The sequence below is a fragment of the Tachypleus tridentatus genome, chromosome 1 (assembly GCF_004210375.1).
Source record: "Tachypleus tridentatus isolate NWPU-2018 chromosome 1, ASM421037v1, whole genome shotgun sequence".
Classification (NCBI taxonomy): Eukaryota; Metazoa; Arthropoda; class Merostomata; order Xiphosura; family Limulidae; genus Tachypleus; species Tachypleus tridentatus.
Window position 1 is genome coordinate 149,599,231 of NC_134825.1, and position 20,120 is coordinate 149,619,350.

Sequence of the window (20,120 nt, forward strand, 5' to 3'; positions counted from 1 at the left end):
TTAAACTCTAAAATGTATTAAAATGCATGAAGAAAATAGGGCTGGCTCCAAAAATTTTATGTATTAATAATAAATAAAGTCATAAATAACAAATGCTGCATTGATATGAAACTGTTTGATGTTACACACACACACAGAGAATTGACTAATTTAGTTAAAATATATGAACAATAATAGAAAATACACAAGTGGTGTTTATATATGTCCAATAGAAATTGCCTATTTCTAATGATACCGATACCTCTCTGGTCTGGACAAGATTAAAACATTTGTTCCCAAAAGTTTGCCAAATTATATAAATATTTAACCCTCTAGTTGTTTCTAGTAAGATCCCTTCTAACAGTTCAAACTATCACTTTCTTTCCTCTTACAGACAAGGTGTACTTGACCTTAACTGAAGTTCATGGATTGAAACACATTGATGCTAAATTTTCTGTGGTAATTTCAGTTTTTACCTCTCCTTCATATGGATATGAACCCTAGAGCATTTGCACTGCACGAGTGAGTGCTTTACCAGCTGAATTACTGGGTTATACCCCTTGGTACTTGCTAGTAAGATGCTTTATCAAGTCATGGTACCATAGGGGTCACAATAAGTGCCAAGTATTGTAGTGTGGAAGTGTTGAACATGTAAGTTTTAATTTACTTCCAGTAATTCTGTATTCAGGTCTAGTTGTAAGCATTTGTGTGCATAGTGGTTTTCATAAGTTACAATATTGTACATGCATGTATCATATCTTTTTAAAATAACCCATTTATTCTTTCAACCCAAATTTTAAGTTTTGATTTTTTAAAAATAAAAATGAATCTATAACTCTAAATTTCTGATTCATTTTAAAACCATTCATTCATTTCTCGTAGTCTACATATTGCATAATAATTAGAAATTATCTTTTTGCCTGTTTTAGTACAGTGTAAAAGAACTTTTACCCACTAAATTGGATAAAATCATGCATTTTTTTTAATATAAAGTACATAGAGAAACATAGGAGTAATTAGTGTTTAAAATGCTGATGAGATCCAGATCCCATTGGTAATTCCAGAATTAAAATAAGTTGATACATTTTAGAAGGGTTAGGAAAATGCTTATTTACATTTTATATTTTGAACACGTGTATGTATAAAACTCCTCCTCCCCCAACACACACACACACACACACACACACACACACACACACACCATGGTGATTTAACTACACATTTTATTAATGTCAGAGTAAACATATGATTCTTACTTCTACTCAGCTAACTTTTACCAGAAGACAGTAAAATAAACATATGTGTATGAAATCCAAATATGAAATAGAAGTTAGTCTTGTAGTAATTTCTTGTAGTTGCTGTAGAACTCTGTAAAAAAGTGTAATTGTAGAAGTAATCTTTTTCCTTATTTGTTTTTTTTTTCTTCTAATTAGGAATACTGTTTTAAACCAAAAGAAAGTGTTCGCATTCATGGAAACAAGTACTCGAAAATATAATGTTTGTAGTTTTTAGCTGTAGGTATATTCAGATTGTTTTTTTTAAAGACCTATTTATTTGTATTAACATATCTAAGATTTTGTTTAGCCAATTTATAAAACAATATTAGGATTTTATTTTAGATACTCAAAAAAATTTCATAAGTGCAATAAATATTGAATTGCACAATCATTTTGACTGTGACTAATCTTTCTTTATTTTGAGATATGTGGACATTTTTCACCAAATTAGAGTTTTTTAAAGTCAATACATATTATTTTCATTAATTTGTTAGGCAAGCTGTTGTCAACTATTTTTTCTCTCTCTCTAGCAGTGAATATATATATGTGTGTGTGTGAGAGAGAGACAGAGAGAAATAGGGTTGTTTGAACATCTACTTACATACCTGTAGTTTCACTATAGCAAAAATAAATGCTGTTTATCTAATTGGGAAGCCAATAATGAAGGAGGACTCTAGAAATTAGTTCCATCTATTTCACAAGCTCAAAGAGAAAGTTATAGATATTGGCCAATGCTTCATTATGTGGTACATGCTTACCGTTCTTTGAATTTCTAGAACTAAGATATCTAAAATAACTAACAAGGGCTAAGTTAATTAGAATGATTGTTTCAAAAATAAACTTTACACTAGGATAGGCTTAAAAGCCAAAAGATGTGGGTGTAAGCAGGTGTAAACCTTCCAATGGCTTTTAGCTGACTGATATAATATTCTGGGTATATGGGGGAGTGGGGGAATTTATTCATTAAAATCAGTCAATTTGAGTAGACACATAACATTAATTAGATAATTGTCAGGCTCTATGCTACTTGAAGTTGGACATTGACTATAAATTATAAGAATTGGTCATGAATAATGATAGTTTCCACAAAATGTCTAAACACATCTCATTTTGTCATCAAACTCATCTAGTCCATTTCAGGTTCAGAATTAGAATCTGTCTGAAAATGACCTAAGAAGGTTGAAATGCTGTTCTCGACTTTATTTTAATAAAAGTTTTAATACCCATACCAGCTGTCTTGAGATATAGTTTTACTTCAAGTGGGTTTCTCGTCATCACAAAGAATCTATTTCATTCTAGTTTCATACATCTAAGTGAGCTTTCTGTTGAGATATAACAGTTGAAGTTAATTCTGTATTTGATTATGTTGTAAGATCTGCATCATGCTTAGCTGTATTAATTTTAGAGCTACAAAACCAATTTCATCTTGTTCTTCTGATGCTAGTATTTATCAGTGCCACTTTGGATCGAAAGTTCTTGAAATAACTCAAGCAAGTATGACATCTGATATACTTCTCAGTTAAATATTTGGTTTCTACTTTCTCAATCAGTATGTCAGAAGCTGTCTGAAATACAGAATTCTTTTGGACCAGAGCTGGTTGCTGAAGATACTTTAAGAGCACAAGCCAGTGTGATACCTCAATTTACATGCTGTAAGATCTTATCCATGCAAGTATCTTTTCATAGTTTTATCATTTCACACATGAGCTTCTTTCATGAATGTTTCATGAATCTTTTTGTCGCACTCTCTTGATACTAAAGAGCCTTGTACTCTTCCTTTTATTTGTGATGTTGACAAAATAAACATTGGTGCCAGTTAGGCACTTACTCTAACCTTCTAAAAGAACTTTCTTTCAGTGTGGTAACATCTTTTTTTGTCTGCAATGAAACTTCTATTACGAGTGATGCGAAGAGTAACGTGATTTGTGTGATTTTATGCGCTCTGCATTTAAATCATCACTTTCAAGATCAGTTTTAATGTGACAATAACCTTCATTATTACTTGCTAGAGCTACAAACCACCTGATAGAATCAATCTAACCTGTTTGAAAACAAAACCCAATTTTCTGTTACTTTACACACTTACTGTAGTCTCTTAGGATTCATCATCTCTTTGTACTTATTTTAATGTCAGGAATTTTAGTCATTGCTTTTGGATAATTATTTCACATTCTTTTACGCTTTTGATTTGTAGGTTTTCCAAAGTTTGTTAGTTATTATTAAAATGTAAAATGACACAGTTTGATTAGTATAAACTTGGAACATTTTTCTGTCAAAATGTGATGTAAAAAAGATTCTTATCTCTTGTAAAATTTGGAATACTTGTTTTGAAAAATAATTGTGTTAGTGGAAAGTACTACAAATGATTAAAGATTAGACATGCAAATGACAAGGTTATTAGAGGTCAGAGTTCACAAATAATTTGACAGTTATTACACCTTTATTAAAAATGGATTAAACTTTTAAATTCAGTTCCTTTCCTGTTTTCATACTACATTTGGGGAATAAATAGCTTAATGATCACAAAAGCTATAGTCTCATACACAGGTACTTTCATTTGATTACCTAGAAGATCGCCTTGATCTCACATATTTGGTGCTATCCGTGGTTGTATTTCTGTAGCTAATTTGGATTTTCTCGTTAGGCTTGAGAAAATGATGAAAATTGAATTTTGTAGCACCTGGCTCCCCTAGTCACTGTTGAAACATTTTCAGAGTTCCCTTAATATCTGTAAAGAACTTTCTATCACTGCTACCGGAGACTTTGGAACTTTGCAGAATTTCTAATACTTGCTCTGCTTCATTACTGAAAGAGTTTAAAATATTGTCTTTTCCAGGAATATAATATGTTGATCTTTTTTTTTTAGTAATTACCACAAATTTTGACTATATGGCATTATTCTGGTGTTAATGAGGTACAAATATTTGTTAATCTAGAGTTTTTCTGGAATAGTAACACTAGCTAGCAAGGTATGTTTTAGATAAATTGGGAATGATTCAGTTAAAAAGAAAAAGTACAGGAAAGTTTGTGCATGTGTGTGTATTGATTTGATTGATTCGGAAGAGAGCCAGTGAGATTTAGCACTTGGATACAGTTTCAGCTTAGCATTCAAAGTAATAGTCCAACTCCAGTTGACTGCATGAACATCTGAGGTGAAACTAAATGTAAGCTTAACTAAGATTGGGATTACTTTGAGATGAATAACTTTTTTTTTATTTGAATTGTATTACAACAGTATGTTTAATTACAGTGTAATTGTTTTATGTTCAGTACATCATCAACTGTTTGATTTTTCAGGGAATGTACAGACACCATTGACCCTCTATTGTTTCATAGTACCTTAATTATAAATATTTATATGTGTTTGAGGAATACAAGTTTCTAATATATGTTACTTATTTAACGAATTACTGGAAATACTTAAGTTAGCTTTGTTATGAAAAAGAGACCACAAATGGAAATGCTGCTTATTGTATGGGATAATTTTGTACATACTAAGCATACTGTCAAGCATGATATACAGTTTTGAGTGTGGCATAATCATTTTACCATAAGTAGAATGTTAGAAATACATTAAAAGTTAAAGTATAATTATATGATAAATAAGACAGTCAATATATAGAAATGATTTCAAACTGTTCTGAACAGTATTGAGAACCTAGAATGCTGTTTGATTTCACTAGTGTAAAAGTTTGGCTGTTTTTGGTATTTCAAATCAGAATAGGGTAAGAATAATATATTAGACCCTTTTTTGTTTAGTTGGCCAATAGTTTAAGGTGCTAGCTCTCTTACTCTTAATGTGTTATTTTACTAAATTAAAAAAAATACGATTTTTATGAAATAATTATCTCTTATGATAAAACCACATAAGTATAGTTTTCCAAGAATTTTCTTGTTTCTTTTGCTTCTCTTCCTATCACATTATATAACAAATCTTATGTGTTGTACAAATGTTTATTAAGAAAATCTTAATAGAAAATGTTCTAAAATATGTTAAAATTTTATATGAAGCTGTCAACAAATAGTATATATTATTCACATAGGAAATAGTAGTAAAACATTAATTTTTGAAACATTTACACCATGCCAAATACTAAGCTTTTAAAGAAGTAATATAAATGTGGCATAAATAATAAAAACTAGTTACTGTCTTTTTCTCTTTTTAATTTTTCATTAATAAATACTGAGGTTTTTAGAATATTGTTATCACAATATGTGAACAAACACTAAATATTGAAGAATAATGATTTGTAGGAAATAATCTTTAAAGCTGGTATACATATCTTTGATATAGGAACAGGGAAAGGAGGACAAAGCATGTGGGGCACTAAGTTTGAAGATGAATTCAGGGATGAGTTGAAGGTAAAAAAATTAAAAAATATAGCGTATGTAATTTTGTGTGGATTTGTTTGTAAAATTTGAAGTACATGTTCAGATTCATTGTTTGAACTTGGCAAAATGTTTGTTGTAAATTGCATGTTGTAGTTCTCAGCCTAAATCTTTTATCTGTAAATACCTGTTATCTGTAATATTTCTTTGCTCTAAATTAATCTGAGTAGTTCTAGTTGGATAACTATAATTAACTATCTTCAGCAGTGGTTTAAGTTTTTTCATTAGATCCAAATGTTTATCCCAATCTCTCAGTTACAAAGATGCTTCCATAGAAGAGATTTATTTTTAAAATAAAAGACCAAAGGCTTCATGTTTTCAAGTGTATTGTATGTGTGTACATGGATTACACCATGTAAATTTGATCTATTGTGGAATTTTAGTCAGCTTCTCTTGATAACAAAACATACAACTTTGACTTGTTGTTTTCTGTGTCCACATCATGCCTTCCAGTGTATAATTTTGATTCCCATAAAAATTGGTAAGCTTCTATGTAAAAATTGGTGTTTTAAAAGAAAATAAACTATAAAGAACTGCATCTTCATAGCAATATTTTGGTCATATTTTATCAATTACTTTATAACTCGACTGAGAGTAATAGTGAGTATAAAATTGTGTAATTATTTTGAGTTAGATGATGGTGATGTTAATATGTATTGACTGTGGAAGAGAATAATACAGCCAGTGCCTAGTTGTAAAACATTTAATAATTATTCTAACTACTATCTAGGTCTATTAAATGATACTAGTGCAGAATTATAGAAAACAAAATGACTTTAGTAATGTGTATATTCATTGTTTTATAACACACTTGATGTTAATCATTATTTATTTACTTATCTCATTATTCAATTATATCTGAATTACAAGCATGCTGTAACTACAGCTTTTTTCTTTTCACTATTTCAGACTCACCAGGGTTACTTGACTGCTTTGCTATTTATTATATAGTAGTGTGTCTTTGTTATTTCTTTGTGAACTATTTTGAGATTTAATAGCAACAGATGATTGTAAGAAACATGATATTGCATTGAGATTTTGTGGCAATGTGATAAAAGTTGTATGGCAGAAGAAGCTGCCAGTTTTAATCACAAGAAAGCAAACAGCACAGAATAGAGACGTTTCCAAAACTTTTCCATTGTTAAAACAAAAATACTTTTAACAGTTTGTAAATTTCATTTGGCACAATAAGTAAGTGAGTGAATGTTTAAAGTCATGGCAAAACATACCACTCTGTTCCTCCATTTCTTATGTATGATAAATGTGAGTTTTTTTATAACAGTAGTTTGTGGAGTTTCTAAATATATTTGTGTTTAATTAGGATTTACAAGATATAGGTTCAGAAATGGTACTTGCATCTTTTATAAAACAGAGCTATTACTTGGCACCAGTGCTGAGAAGATTTTTGGACATACCACAAGGCTTGAACAAAATTCCAACCTCTACACATATTAATGTGAACTGCACCAGTTTATGATATGATTATCATTAGACTTTACTTCTTCAACATTAGAAATATTAGTTTCCATGGGCAGAAATGCCATGTTAGTTCTTCAACATTAGGAGGGTTAATTTACATGGGCAGAAATGCTATGTTAGTTCTTCAACATTAGGAGGGTTAGTTTCCATGGACAGAAATACCATGTTAGTTTTTCAACATTAGGAGGGTTAGTTTCCATGGGCAGAAATGTCATGAGCTCTAGTATTACAACAAAGGTTGGTTACTGTACTTGCTTTTTGAGACTTTTTTTTTTCTTAAGAATTAATAGACTTTTGTCACTTCTTATTTGAAACTTTCATTACATTTGCAAAGAAATCTTTCATTTTTTAATTTTTTATTGTGCTAAAGAATACCTAAGTTTAAATGTTTTGGTCAAAACTTTAATTCAAATTATTTTAAATTTGAGTTTTTTTCTTTTAATTATGTTTTTAACATTTAAGACAAGTTTCAATATCTGTGATAAGGCTTCTGTGAGAGTACATTTTTTCATATTGATTTCTTTGCATCTTTTTTCATAACATCAGTGACATAGGGCAATGTCCATTTGATATACTTGCATACCTGGCCAACTTTAAAATAATTTCATGGACCATCTTAATAACAACTTCATTTTTTCCATGTGGCTAACATCTGAGGTTCTGACACTTCTCAACAGAAATCATCCTTAATTGCAACTGGAAAGGGACTGATGGTTAGTAATGTTACTACCACTGAGACTGAGCACCTGTTTCTACTATGATCTTGGAACCAGAATTCACAACTGTATGCTTCTAGTCCTTTAGCTGAGCCTACCCCATTTTTGGATGGATTTAATAAATTGTTTCTGTGTTTGTTTATCATTTCTTGATTGTTCATTCTGGTAGAACAGTTGGAGGTTTTCTCAACTCCATTCAATCAACCTTCTCTGTATGATTGTTCTGACCACATTCATCTCCTTTGTCCAGGTTTGAACTGTTCCTTGGTCTTCTTCTAGTGATTTATTTTCTTCAGCTTTTGCTGGATAGGTTATACATCTTATTTATTTAGTTTTTCTCCTGTGGGTCATGACAATTTTCATACTTTTCACAACTCCTCTCATGAAATTATAACGTCTCTTGCCTCTAGCCATTGATACCCTCATATAAAAGATAGTACAGACAAGGATGTGGACAACCCCCAACACATCTGTGTTGCATTACTTACTCCACTGAAGATGTTGGTAATTTCCCTCTCTTCTTTTCCCTTTTTTTTGACATGTGTAACATATGGCACTTGAACAAGCACTTATGAGTACAGGAAAGTATGTTATACCTTTCTTATAAATCACCATACTATGGTTTTCTAGACTTTGCTTAACACAAAAACTGGAGGGCAACTAGGTGTTACACACCTTCAGTATGTAAATTCAAGCAAACTACATGCATGTAATGAGACCCTGTTCATTTACTGAATTTCCTGATCTTGGATACCATGTGGATGTTGAAACCATTTCCACCATTGTTCATTTAGTGCATTATTTTATGTCCAGTCTCTTTCTTTCACAGATGTAATCAGAATCAGAGATTCAGTGCTACTTAGTGATGAGTATTTTGTTGAACCTTCTAAGCATTGCTGTAATTGAAATTTAACTCAACTGATCTGAGAATACCATAGCTATGAAGAGCTGCCATATTTTAACCTGTTTATTACAATATTGAACTGTTAAGATTTGGGTAAAATGTACCTTTATTATAAAGTTATAACATATCACATTTTTAAGCTGAATAATGTTTCACATCAGATTGTCATAAATGCTTTGAATTTCAAAAACTGTTTTAGCATACAGTATGTTCATTTTTTTAACCTACTACTAAATGAAGATAAATAAATGCATGTATATATTTCAGTAGAAAGGAAAGGATTTTTGCATTTGTAACCAAAAAATTGAAAGCACCATAAAAGTAAGTGCAAATGGTCCAGAGAAATATTTATACTTTAGATTTTTATGTGTATAGTTATATAAAAAAAGAAACTAAAATCTCATAGTTGACACAGTTTTAGTATTGATAAAATAAATTTGAAGGTATGTCTTTTCTTTCAGCTAAGGATTTTATACATGTAGTACTGACTGGGAGTATTTTTATTTAATCTTCTTTGTTTAGCTCACTTTGTACCATAACACAAACATCATTATTGCATTTTATAAGTAAGTTGCCGTGATTGCTCTATAAATATATTGTGACTAGATGTAATCATTTATAATATAGATTTCATCTTTTAAAAAGTATTTTTTATTACTCTTGGTGATTTCAAGAAGCATTCAAGTTATACTCAAAAATGGATTTATTCTTCAACTAGAAAAAAAAATGACTTTATACAGATATGGGTAGGACTTTTGGAATTTATTATAAAATGAGTGTTAATTTTTTATCTGACACAGCAGGTCATAACATGACTATAGTTTTCTTTTCAAGTACAAACTTTTTAGCTCACAGCTCTGTCATCTCCTGACTTATTTGAGAACTAATTAAAGTTTTGGACACAGGAGGTCAGACCTTTTCAATGAGATATTTGACCATGCTTAAGGTCTCGTAGATTAATTCACTTCAATCCTGCCTAAAATAATTTTGTTTTGAGAAAAAGCTGGTAGAGGTTCTGATGAGTAATGAAATAGAATTGAGTATATGCACAACCTGTGCTTACCATTGCTGGTTTATAAAAATATAGCTAATAAGAAGGGAAAAAGAGGTCTTGTAGATTGTCTTGTAGACTGATTTTACTTAAAAAGAATTCAAGGTATATGGCTGTTGAGGATTCTCTCTAGTTTTATATCACTTTTCCCCTTTATACTCTCAAAACTTCTTTAATTTTATTTTGTTAGAAGTCCAAGACATTATATTCTAATAACTGAATTACTAATACCATGAACTTCATTGAGGGAAAGTCCTAATACATTTCTTTGGTTAACTTGAGTGGAGAGAATTTTATTTGTTCTACCTTCTAATTCCCTGCCTCTATTTCCTACTGTACTGAATTTTCTAGCTGTATTTGGCAAAAAATGAAAACATATAATACTTATTTTTGGCATTATTGAAGCTATTTAGTCCTAAGTATTAGCTTTAGATTATCAGTGCCCAAATGCACCATTAATTGTGCAAGCAAAATACTTCATTTTTGTTTCTATATTAACTTGCTATTTATAATAGGTTATTTTGGATAACTGAAGTATTGAAGAAATAAATGCTGTATAAACTAATAGAGTACAAAGTGTACTTCATGTGTTATGACTACTATAACTGTTGTGCACCTTTTAGAGGAGTATTTCAAATGCTTAAAGTTTTTCAACATGAAAACAATTGTGTAGCCATTTCTTTTTACATTAAACAAGAACCTAATATCTGTTTAAACATCAGAATATTCTAGAATTTCTTATGAGAACGAACAAATTTCATGTTTATTAATTGGAAACCTATTTTGTGGTTTCATCATTATCAATATAAAACCAATAATATACACTGCTGGCCAAAATCTTAAGATCAATGAACATAAAGAAAAAAATATGCATTTTGTGTTGTTAGACTCAACCACTTACTTGAGTAGAGCTTTGAAAGATGAAAATAAGAAAAGGGAAAATAAAAATAAAAAACATTTTTAGCATTTAATAGGGAAAATGTGAACACTATGAAACTAGCCTAAATACTAGCTGGTCGAAAGTTCAAGACCATACTGAAATGAAGTGTTAACACTTCACAACAAAGTTTTTTGCTTTTTGAACACTATTGGGTGTTACTTATAGATTTTTGGCTGCTGATCACGAAAATCACATCCCAATTTGAACAATGAACAATGTTTTGTGGAGTCTAGGCATGACCAGGCACGAAATCAGGCCAGGTTGGAAGCTGTTCTGTGGAAGTATGCAGCCTGGGCAGGCCACAGCCAGCTTGACACTGTCTCAGCAGGCTACAAAAGTGGTTTGCATACACGGATGCTGCTCATTGGATTAATATAGACCTTATGGTGTGTACGTATTGTTTCAAAATATAGCATTGCCTCAGTAGCACTGTAACAAGTAAGTTAGATGTTGTAGATGTTTTACAGGATGATTGGTTTCAGTCAATATGTCTCGTCAATTTCGTAACAGTTGTGATACATTGTGCTATATTTGTGGCGAGTATACACTTGTTCATCAGAGACACTCAATGACTGCTCTTGTGAGGAAAGCATATCATCTGCACTTCAGCTGTAAAATTGATGATCAAGACAAGGAATTGGTGCCTCACATTTGTTTAGCAACACAAGCTGTCTGTCTGAGAGCTTGGCTCAGAAACACTCGAAAGACAATGCCATTTGCTGTCCTGGAAAAAACGTAATTAAATACGTTATTGCCGGTAAACAATTAACTGTCTATTTCTCAGAGTTCCTATGTGATGAAGCGAAACCAAAACTATATTTGTGCATACCCACCAGGCACCTGTTACAATCAGCAAAAACTTTTCAAAAAAAATTGTTGTGCAGTGTAATTGATAAACACGTAACAAAATTTAGTCATTTGTGTTCAAGCATTAGCGTTGGCAACATCTCACACTGACATCTCTTATGTTACACTGGGTAAAAACATGGCAAAGGCTAAAAAGTTGACAAAGTTTTGAGCATGAAAGAATTGTCGGCCTGCAAAAGCAAGGTCTCTCTCTCTCAACATGCCATCGCTGGTGAGATTGGGCATAGTAAAACTGCTGTTGCAAATTTCTTAAAAGACCCTGAGGGATACAGAACGAGAATTTCAAGTGGTCGGCCCAAGAAAATTTCACCAGCGTTGAGCAGGAGGATTCAATGGGTTATCTGGCAAGACACCAGCTGATCGTTGAACCATATTAAGGCCCTTACAGATGCAGAATGCAGCTCAAGAACAATAAGATGGCATCTATGAGAGAAAGGCATTAAAAACTGTAATGTCTTCAAAGGCCATGCCTCCTTCCACACCACGAAAAAGCTCAGTTAAACTTTGCTGAGAAGCAATAAACATTGGATGTAAAATAGTGGAAGAAGGTTTTGTTTTCTGATGAGAAAAAATTTAACCTGGATGGTCCAGATGGCTTCCAGCGTTACTAGGACGACAAGGATATTCCATCGGAGACATTTTTTACACAACACAGTGGAGGAGGTTCCATCATGATCTGGGGTGCTTTCTCCTTCCATGGAAAAATGGAGCTTCATATTATACAGGGCCATCAAACAGCAGCTGGCCACATTGGCATGTTGGAGAGAGCATCCTATTGACTGAAAGCCCTCGCTTGTGTGAAAATGACTGGGTCTTTCAGCAGGACAACTCTGCAATCTATAATGTCTGCAGGACAAAGGACTTTTTCGTGGTGAATAACGTGATTCTTTTGGACCATCCATCGTGCTCACCCAAACTGAACCCCCATTGAAAATATTTTGGGGATGGATGGCAAGGAAAGTTTATAGAAATAAACATCAATTCCAAACAGTGCATGAACTTCGTACAACCATCTTCACCACTTGGAATAACATTCTAACCAGCCTTCTGCAAATGCTTATATTAACCATGCCAAAGCGTAATATTTAAAGTTATTCGCAATGACAGCCGTGCAACTCACTACTGAGACCTCTTGTTGAATATTTCCTACCCTGTTTAGGACTTCTCTTTTGTTCGGTCTTAAACTTTTGACCAGCTAGTATTTAGGCTAGTTTCATAGTGTTCACATTTTCCCTGTTAAATGCTAAAAAGTTTATTTTATTTTCCCTTTTCTTATTTTCATCTTTCAAAGCTCTACTCAAATAAGTGGTTGAGTCTAACGACGCAAAATGCATATTTTTTCTTTATGTTCATTGGCCTTAAGATTTTGGCCAGCAGTGTATCTACACTGTCGTTTCACTTGTATACAAACATTTATTTGTTATATTTTAAATTTTTGTTTTAGATAATGCAATCTTAAAGCTGGGAAAAAAATATGTTGAATGGTGAAAAAGTATTTTAGACATGAATATAAAAAATAATAGTGTTAATTTGTAAATAAAACAGATGAACAGTAGAGTATTTAATAATAAAAATATATACTAATTGTGTTCCAGAGGTTAAAACAAATTAAGGTAAATTTAAACCCAAGCTTTTGAAAAATTCATAACTTCAAAATGTAGGAAATGTAAGTATTATTAGTAATAATATGTAACATAAGAAAATAATGTTAAGGAATTATACCTTGGTTTGCACTGACTTTATCACTTTAACACATGAGCTTTTTGAGCCTCATTTGTTCAGTTATTGAAGTAATATGAAATAATATAAATTGGAGTCGGTGAAGCTGTATAAGCCTGTTCTAACTTTTATTCTCAGTGGTGTTGATGTAAAATGCTACTGAAACACATCTCCTCACTTTAGGGCTGTACCCTGTTTTAATAACTTATTTATTGTGCAACTACTGAACGCTGTATTACTTTTAATGTTCAATAATAAGTAAATTTTGGACTTTTTACAGTGTAGGTTGGCCCTGGCCTATTAGTTAGTGTGCTGGACTTGTTACTCCAAGGGTCATGACATTTAGTGCCTCCCCTCCCTCCCACCCCCACAATCCTCCTCCATACTTTAAAGCCTTGGGCACATTTATTAAAGCGACAGTTAAATCTCACTATTTGATTAGTTTAACCCAGCTCAAAATTACCGACAGTCAGCTCTTACGTAGCTTTGTGTGAATATCTGAAACCAATCAATGAAACAAAAAGAACATTACTTTGTGCATATTTGATTAAACATGACTTCTAAAACCGTGCACACATCACAATAATAGTTGTTGATCTAATAGAAACATTTTAAAATACCTCCAAAACCCAGTCTAATGGTGGCAGTTGCATATATTGTACAAATAACTGTGCTGTTGTATTTTGCAAGATTTAATATGTTTCGTTTCATAAAGTTGTTTATTAGTGTTTATAATAGTATTTTTTTAGAAATTTAATGTGTGTGTTTTGTTCCACCAGCATAATTCCAGGGGAATTGTTTCAATGGCAAATAATGGTCCAAACACAAATGGGTCACAGTTTTTTATCACCTATGGCAAGCAGCCTCACCTAGATTTGAAGTATACAATTTTTGGCAGGTAAGTTAAACTAATAAATCAAGATTTTTATTCTCTTAAAACAACAGTCTTGTATAAGTTTTAAGAATACAATTTTGGGTATGTGTAGGTAAAAGTATAATCCCCAGCTTTTCATCATTTTCAGAGAGCATCCTCAACCTGATTTCAAGTATGATATTTTTACACTGTAAACTATTGTTTTATTGTTTCTCATCACTTATGCCAGAAGTGAATAGCTCTTGTTCTTTCCTTCTCCCCCCTTATATCCCAAATATAAGTTTCATATATTGCTCATTTTTACTGAGATTTATAATTTCTTAAGTTAGCTAATGGATTAGCACAGACTGCCCACCATTGACCTGCTAAAACCACTGTTATCTACACTTGAAGTATACAAATTGTGGTAGGTAGGTTAAACGATTGAGTTACATTTGTTCCTCACCTACACCAAGCAAAATAATATGATTTGAAGTATATACTTTCTGGTAGGTAAGTTAATTGGTCTCATATTGTTATTTATTTAATATCATATTTAATTATACTAAATTGTTACTATAGTGAGTTATTTTTTCATCTCATTGTTAAGAATGTAAGCATCTTAAAAGTGTTTCCATAAGTTGGATGATTTTCTCTGGCATCTTAACTTTTAGAAAAATTGTTTATATTTTAGTAAATGTAGTAAATATTGTTATTTATTAAGTGGAACTGTCACTGATTGAGACCAAACTTTTTTCCACTATGATTTTTTTTTTCTAGGCTTGTAACTGTATGGATATTCATCAGTGTACAAATGTTTTACAGTTAGCTTTATCAAAGCATCCTAGTATTAGGCCTTTGCCATTGAAAAAATATCAGCATATTATTATTTCAACAGAATAAAAATGTTTAAAGAGTACTTTTAATTAGTTTACAAATAACAATGATACTTATTTAATTCCCATGTATACATTTAAGTACGTTTTCAATGTTTGTGTTGGAAAAAGAAAAAAAAGTCAGACAAAATATTGACTCTTAGCTTGAAATTAACCTTGAATCACAAATAAAATATACATCAGTTGATATAGACTTTAAAAATTCAAAACTCTGATCAGTGTGGGAAAATTATGAAACTTTCTTATTTTTGACAAAATTAAAAATATACCAGTAGTTTTAATATTTTCTTTTTATATATAGTGCCTTTCAGAGAAACTTCTGCAACAGCATAATACAGCACACCTCACTGTTAAGTAAATCCATCATATACTAGGTATTGTTGTACCAGTGTATAAAATACAGTGTATTTATATGATTCACTTAAATCAGCACAATATTAGTATTTATTTATTGGTTGATTAAGACCTGTTTTCATCTGTTTTGTTGACTGTTAATTGGGATATCTTTCTTTCTGATATACAAATAGAGAAAAAATGTAGACTAGTATGTGAACTGTGATTTGTAACATTTAATCTGTATAATGTGGATTGATAAAATTAGGAATGTGTAATTGTTTTTTTCAAAACTAAGAATTGCTTAATTAAAACTGGAAATAATTATGTAATTGATAATTATACTTCTTCCTGGTTTTAATTAATTGATGAAAAAAAAATTGTCTTTAAAACTGTATCATATATACTCTTCAAAAAAAGAAACGCAAAATATGAGACAAATTGTTAACAAGTTTATTCCGGGTAGTTTTGTATGACATGTGTGAAACTTTGCATATTCACTGCTGAACATCCAAAGTCTGCAAAGGCAAGTCCACGCCACTAGGTGAAGTTTAACGTCACTCAACGTCAATAACGAGTATGCCCCCCGTGAGCATCAATAACTGCTTGGCATCTCCTGCCCATGGAAGCGATGAGATGACGAATCACATCCTGTGGAATGGCTGTCCACTCAGCCTGCAAAGCTGCTGCAAGCTGAGGTAGAGTCTGCGGTTGAGGTTGTCGCCGCAGACGCCGGTCCAACTCGTCCCAAAGATGTTCGATGGGGTTTAAATCTAGAGGGCCAGGTAAGAAAGTTAATGTTGTGGTGTCTCAAGAAGACAGTGGTGAGTCGGGCTGTGTGAAGACGGGTGTTGTCATGTTGAAAAACGTCATTGACGTTCACCATGATGGGTTGCACATGGGGCCTAAGAATCTCGTCGACGGTTGCGTATGGTCTGATTGGAAATCCTACGCAGCCCTGGTATGGTTGAGACAGTAGACGTCGCAGTGGTGGTCCTATCCCATAGGTGACGTAACCAGATGTTGCGATCTTGTGCAGGCGTGGTCACACGAGGTCTGCCAGATCGTGGACGGTCACGAGTTGATCCATGTTGTTGGTGATGATTCCATAGCCTTGTGATGGTGCTTGGGTGGACATTCACAGCTCTGGCAACATCTGATCGAGATTCGCCTGCTTCCAAGCGACCAATGGCGTTGTTGCATTGTGCTTCAGTCAGTCTTGGCATAACTGTATTGCGTGTCGGTGGCTTAACACTGAGCAATGGAAACCGAGAACCTGTCAGTTTTATAGGAATTTTGCACATGTTGCACATGCAGATCTCTCAAACAAATTTATTGGACACGCATGCGTTTTGGCGAAAAATCCGATGTTTTCCTCCGTTTTCAAAGTGCACAACTTTTATTGTAATTTTGGTCTGACAATCAGTGCCTTAACACGTGTAACATCACATACTCTGAGCTTGTAATGTTATTACATATATTCCTCTTTAAAATAACAAAATATCCCTTTATGCTTTTTTTGGGTATGGTCTAAAATCTTTGAAATTATATCATATTTTTTTGGTATAATCCAAGATATTTGGATGTTGTTCTGTTTTCAAGAAAATAGGTTGACGTTTTGTTTACCTGGATATTCCTACTTTTATTTAGGGTGATTGATGGATTGGACACACTGGATGAATTAGAAAAATTACTGGTCAACCCAAAGACGTATCGGCCATTACATGACACTCGACTAAATAGTGTGACTATTCATGCCAATCCTCTAGCAAAATGAGTTCTATCCATATATTTATTGTATATAATTCACATAACCTTTTTTCAACATGGTTTGTGTACATTAGTGTTCATGATTCTACTGAATGGTGTCAACAGTGGTAAAGTGAAATGGCCTAAAACAAATAGAACTTTCATATATTAAAGTATAACCAACACAGTTACTTGAATTTTAATTTCATTGAAAATACCTATTAAAATTGTATTTAAAAAATACTATGAATTCTAAATACCCATTTAACTTTTCTGTACAAGGTAACTATGTCTTATGTAACATTGTTCGTCTCGAAACACCACAATACTGCCCAAAACTTTTTCTTTGAGCCTCTCCCATTTATTTGCTATTGTACTAACATTTTTCATTAATAAAAAAAAGGTAAAATATTTAAAAAATCAACCTGTCTTTTTTTTTCTTGACATAACTCGTTAATTCATATTAAGTAAGTAAAATCGTGAGCATGGTGGATGTGTATTTTTATGGACTCTAACTTATAAAACAAATTACACCTTTCTAAAATATTAAACCTTGGTGTCAATATTTTTACTTAAGTATTGCAAAATAAATCATTCTTTGACAAACAGAAATGACAGGTTTTAAATCTGCTTATGAGATTCAATTTTTTTTTTAATGGCACAATATTTTTTTCTATTTAGTTTTTAAAACTAACGTGCATTTAAGGTTCTATGGAAAAGAATGTACATTTATCCAAAGCAGTCGAGAAAAACAATCTTCAGTTTATTTTTCAGGACCCGAGGTTATTAAAACACAAAAATGTTATGGTTAAAACTCAGTATACACCTGCACTTTTGTTATATTTCTGAGTTTATTAAATTTTTAATACAGTTTGTTCAAGTTTTTGGCTTTGTGCCCTAGTTAATTGTGAAATTCAACACACGTAAATATTTGAAAATGCAATTTTTTTATTTTTTTTTTAACTGCCAAAGATATGGGATGGTGCAAGTGGTATCTTTGATAAATGCCCTTTAAATAGACTAGATTATATTCTGTAATTGAAATTGTATGGTTTGAAAACACTTTTATTAGTTTATAAAGAAGTTGAGTAATTTAAAACGTGTCTGAATAACAAATTTTAATTGTTATCTTTTGAAGCTATCTCCCACAGGAATTTAGTTTTATAATTATATATAGTTATATATTTTATATATATATATAAAGCAAGTAATGTGTAAGTTAGATTGACCTATATATTTAAATGTTTTATTCATATGTTTTTAGGGTTGGTTTTAATTCTCTTCTAGCTGCTGTTTTTGTCGTACAGTGGTGCAACTGACAGTCATATCTCAAACATAATGCTCTTTGTGACAAACCCCTTATTATCTTTATAACTCTACAGTTTCATGCTATGTTGGATTTATCTTGTTGTTAACCTGCATGAAATCTGTTGAGTACTTAATGTTGAAGGGTCTGTCACTGTCAAGAGTAATCATTGAGTCGGGAAGTATCATCACACCACGTTTTTACCATATTAAACATTATAAAAACAGTATAACAGAGGTGCCATAATTTACTCTAGAGACATTTCCATTTTAGCCACTTTGTAACAGTAAACCCCCTTCCCCAGTGACATAGTGGTTTGTCTCTGGACGTACAATGCTAGAACCTGGGTTTTGATACCTGTGGTTGGTAGAGCAAACATGCTCTCAGCCGTAGGGGCGTTATAATGTGACGGTCAATCTCACTTTTCTTTGGTAAAAGAGTAGCCCAAGAGTTGGCGGTGGGTGGTGATGACTAGCTGCCTTCCCTCTAGTCTTACACTGCTAAATTAGGGACGGCTAGCACAGATAGCCTTCGAGTAGCTTTGTGCGAAATTCCAAAAAACAAACAAAAACAAGAATATTAGTAAAATACATACATATATATGTATGTATATTGCAATGTAAAACAAAAACCTGAATAAACAGTCATACTGTTGAAAAAACAAACTATAAGTCAAGAATAACCAATCAAACGATTGATTAAATACGCTTCACATTCATTTTATTTTCACAATGTTAATTATTAAATATCGTTAAACGTTGTGAAAATAAAACCGTTTTGAACTGAATTTCATTCACTGTTTTCGTTATTTTTCGCTATTGTATTTTTTCTGCATTCGTTGAAATACGTATTGATTATGTTTTTCAACCATTTATTTTTTAAAAGACCTGTCTTGGCCAGGTAGTTAGGGCGTTCGTCTCGTAAGCTGAGGGTCGTGGGTTCGAATCCCCATCACATCAATCAATTCTCACCCTTTCAGCCGAGGGGGGCGTTATAATGTTACGGTCAATCCCAGTATTCGTTGGCAAAAGAGTCGTCCAAGAGTTGGTGGTGGGTGGTGATGACTAGCTGCCTTCCCTCTAGTCTTGCACTCCTAAATAGGGACTGCTAGCGCAGATAGCCCTCGTGTAGCTTTGCACAAAATTCAAACCAAACCAATTCTTTGTTAAGTATGAGTAACTTGCTGTTTCCTTATTTTTCGTTCGAGTTGGTATTTTCAAACTGAATTACATTTCATACAACAGAATGTCTAAACACCTTGTTCAGAGACACCGAAGATTCAGGCTTAGCAGTCCCTAATTTTGAACGGTTGACTATAAGGAGGACAATCACTAAGTAACGCCCGTACCTTAAGAGGCATGCTCTTTACCGAATAGGGACTATGACTGTCAGTTGTATAATACGATCACAGCTGAAAGTGTGAAGCCTATCCGGCAGTATTTCGTGGGGTCGAACTTTGGGTATTGTTATAAGCAGCCCAGTATGCTAACTGCAACGCCACACCAGTTCATAGAAAAGTAAATGTTCCATTTGTTTTTAGTTAAGCACAAAGCTACCACAATAATTATTATTCTATTTTAAATATTACTTCAAATTATTTAATTTTTGAATTAAAATTAATTACATCATTTGCATTTTGTCATAGTTTGTCTAGAAAATTTA

General features: G+C 32.4%; 1 protein-coding gene across 3 annotated transcripts; it reads left to right on the forward strand.

Annotated features, from left to right (window-relative positions):
• Window positions 1-549: 549 nt before the first annotated feature.
• LOC143226785 (peptidyl-prolyl cis-trans isomerase-like 3) lies at window positions 550-18,092 on the forward strand. Of its 3 annotated transcripts, none has more exons than XM_076458199.1 (5): window positions 550-630; window positions 5,551-5,618; window positions 14,101-14,219; window positions 15,372-15,419; window positions 17,054-18,091. In XM_076458199.1, the coding sequence occupies exons 2-5, from the start codon at window positions 5,574-5,576 to the stop codon at window positions 17,178-17,180; spliced, it is 339 nt and encodes a 112-aa protein (XP_076314314.1). In that variant the 5' UTR covers window positions 550-630; window positions 5,551-5,573; the 3' UTR covers window positions 17,181-18,091. The 3 variants fall into 3 exon arrangements, with proteins under 3 accessions (XP_076314314.1, XP_076314323.1, XP_076314331.1); XM_076458208.1 differs by lacking the exon at window positions 550-630 and adding an exon at window positions 2,890-2,908 and having other exon boundaries at window positions 17,054-18,092; XM_076458216.1 differs by lacking the exons at window positions 550-630; window positions 15,372-15,419 and having other exon boundaries at window positions 5,351-5,618; window positions 17,054-18,065.
• The last annotated feature ends 2,028 nt before the right edge of the window (window positions 18,093-20,120 follow it).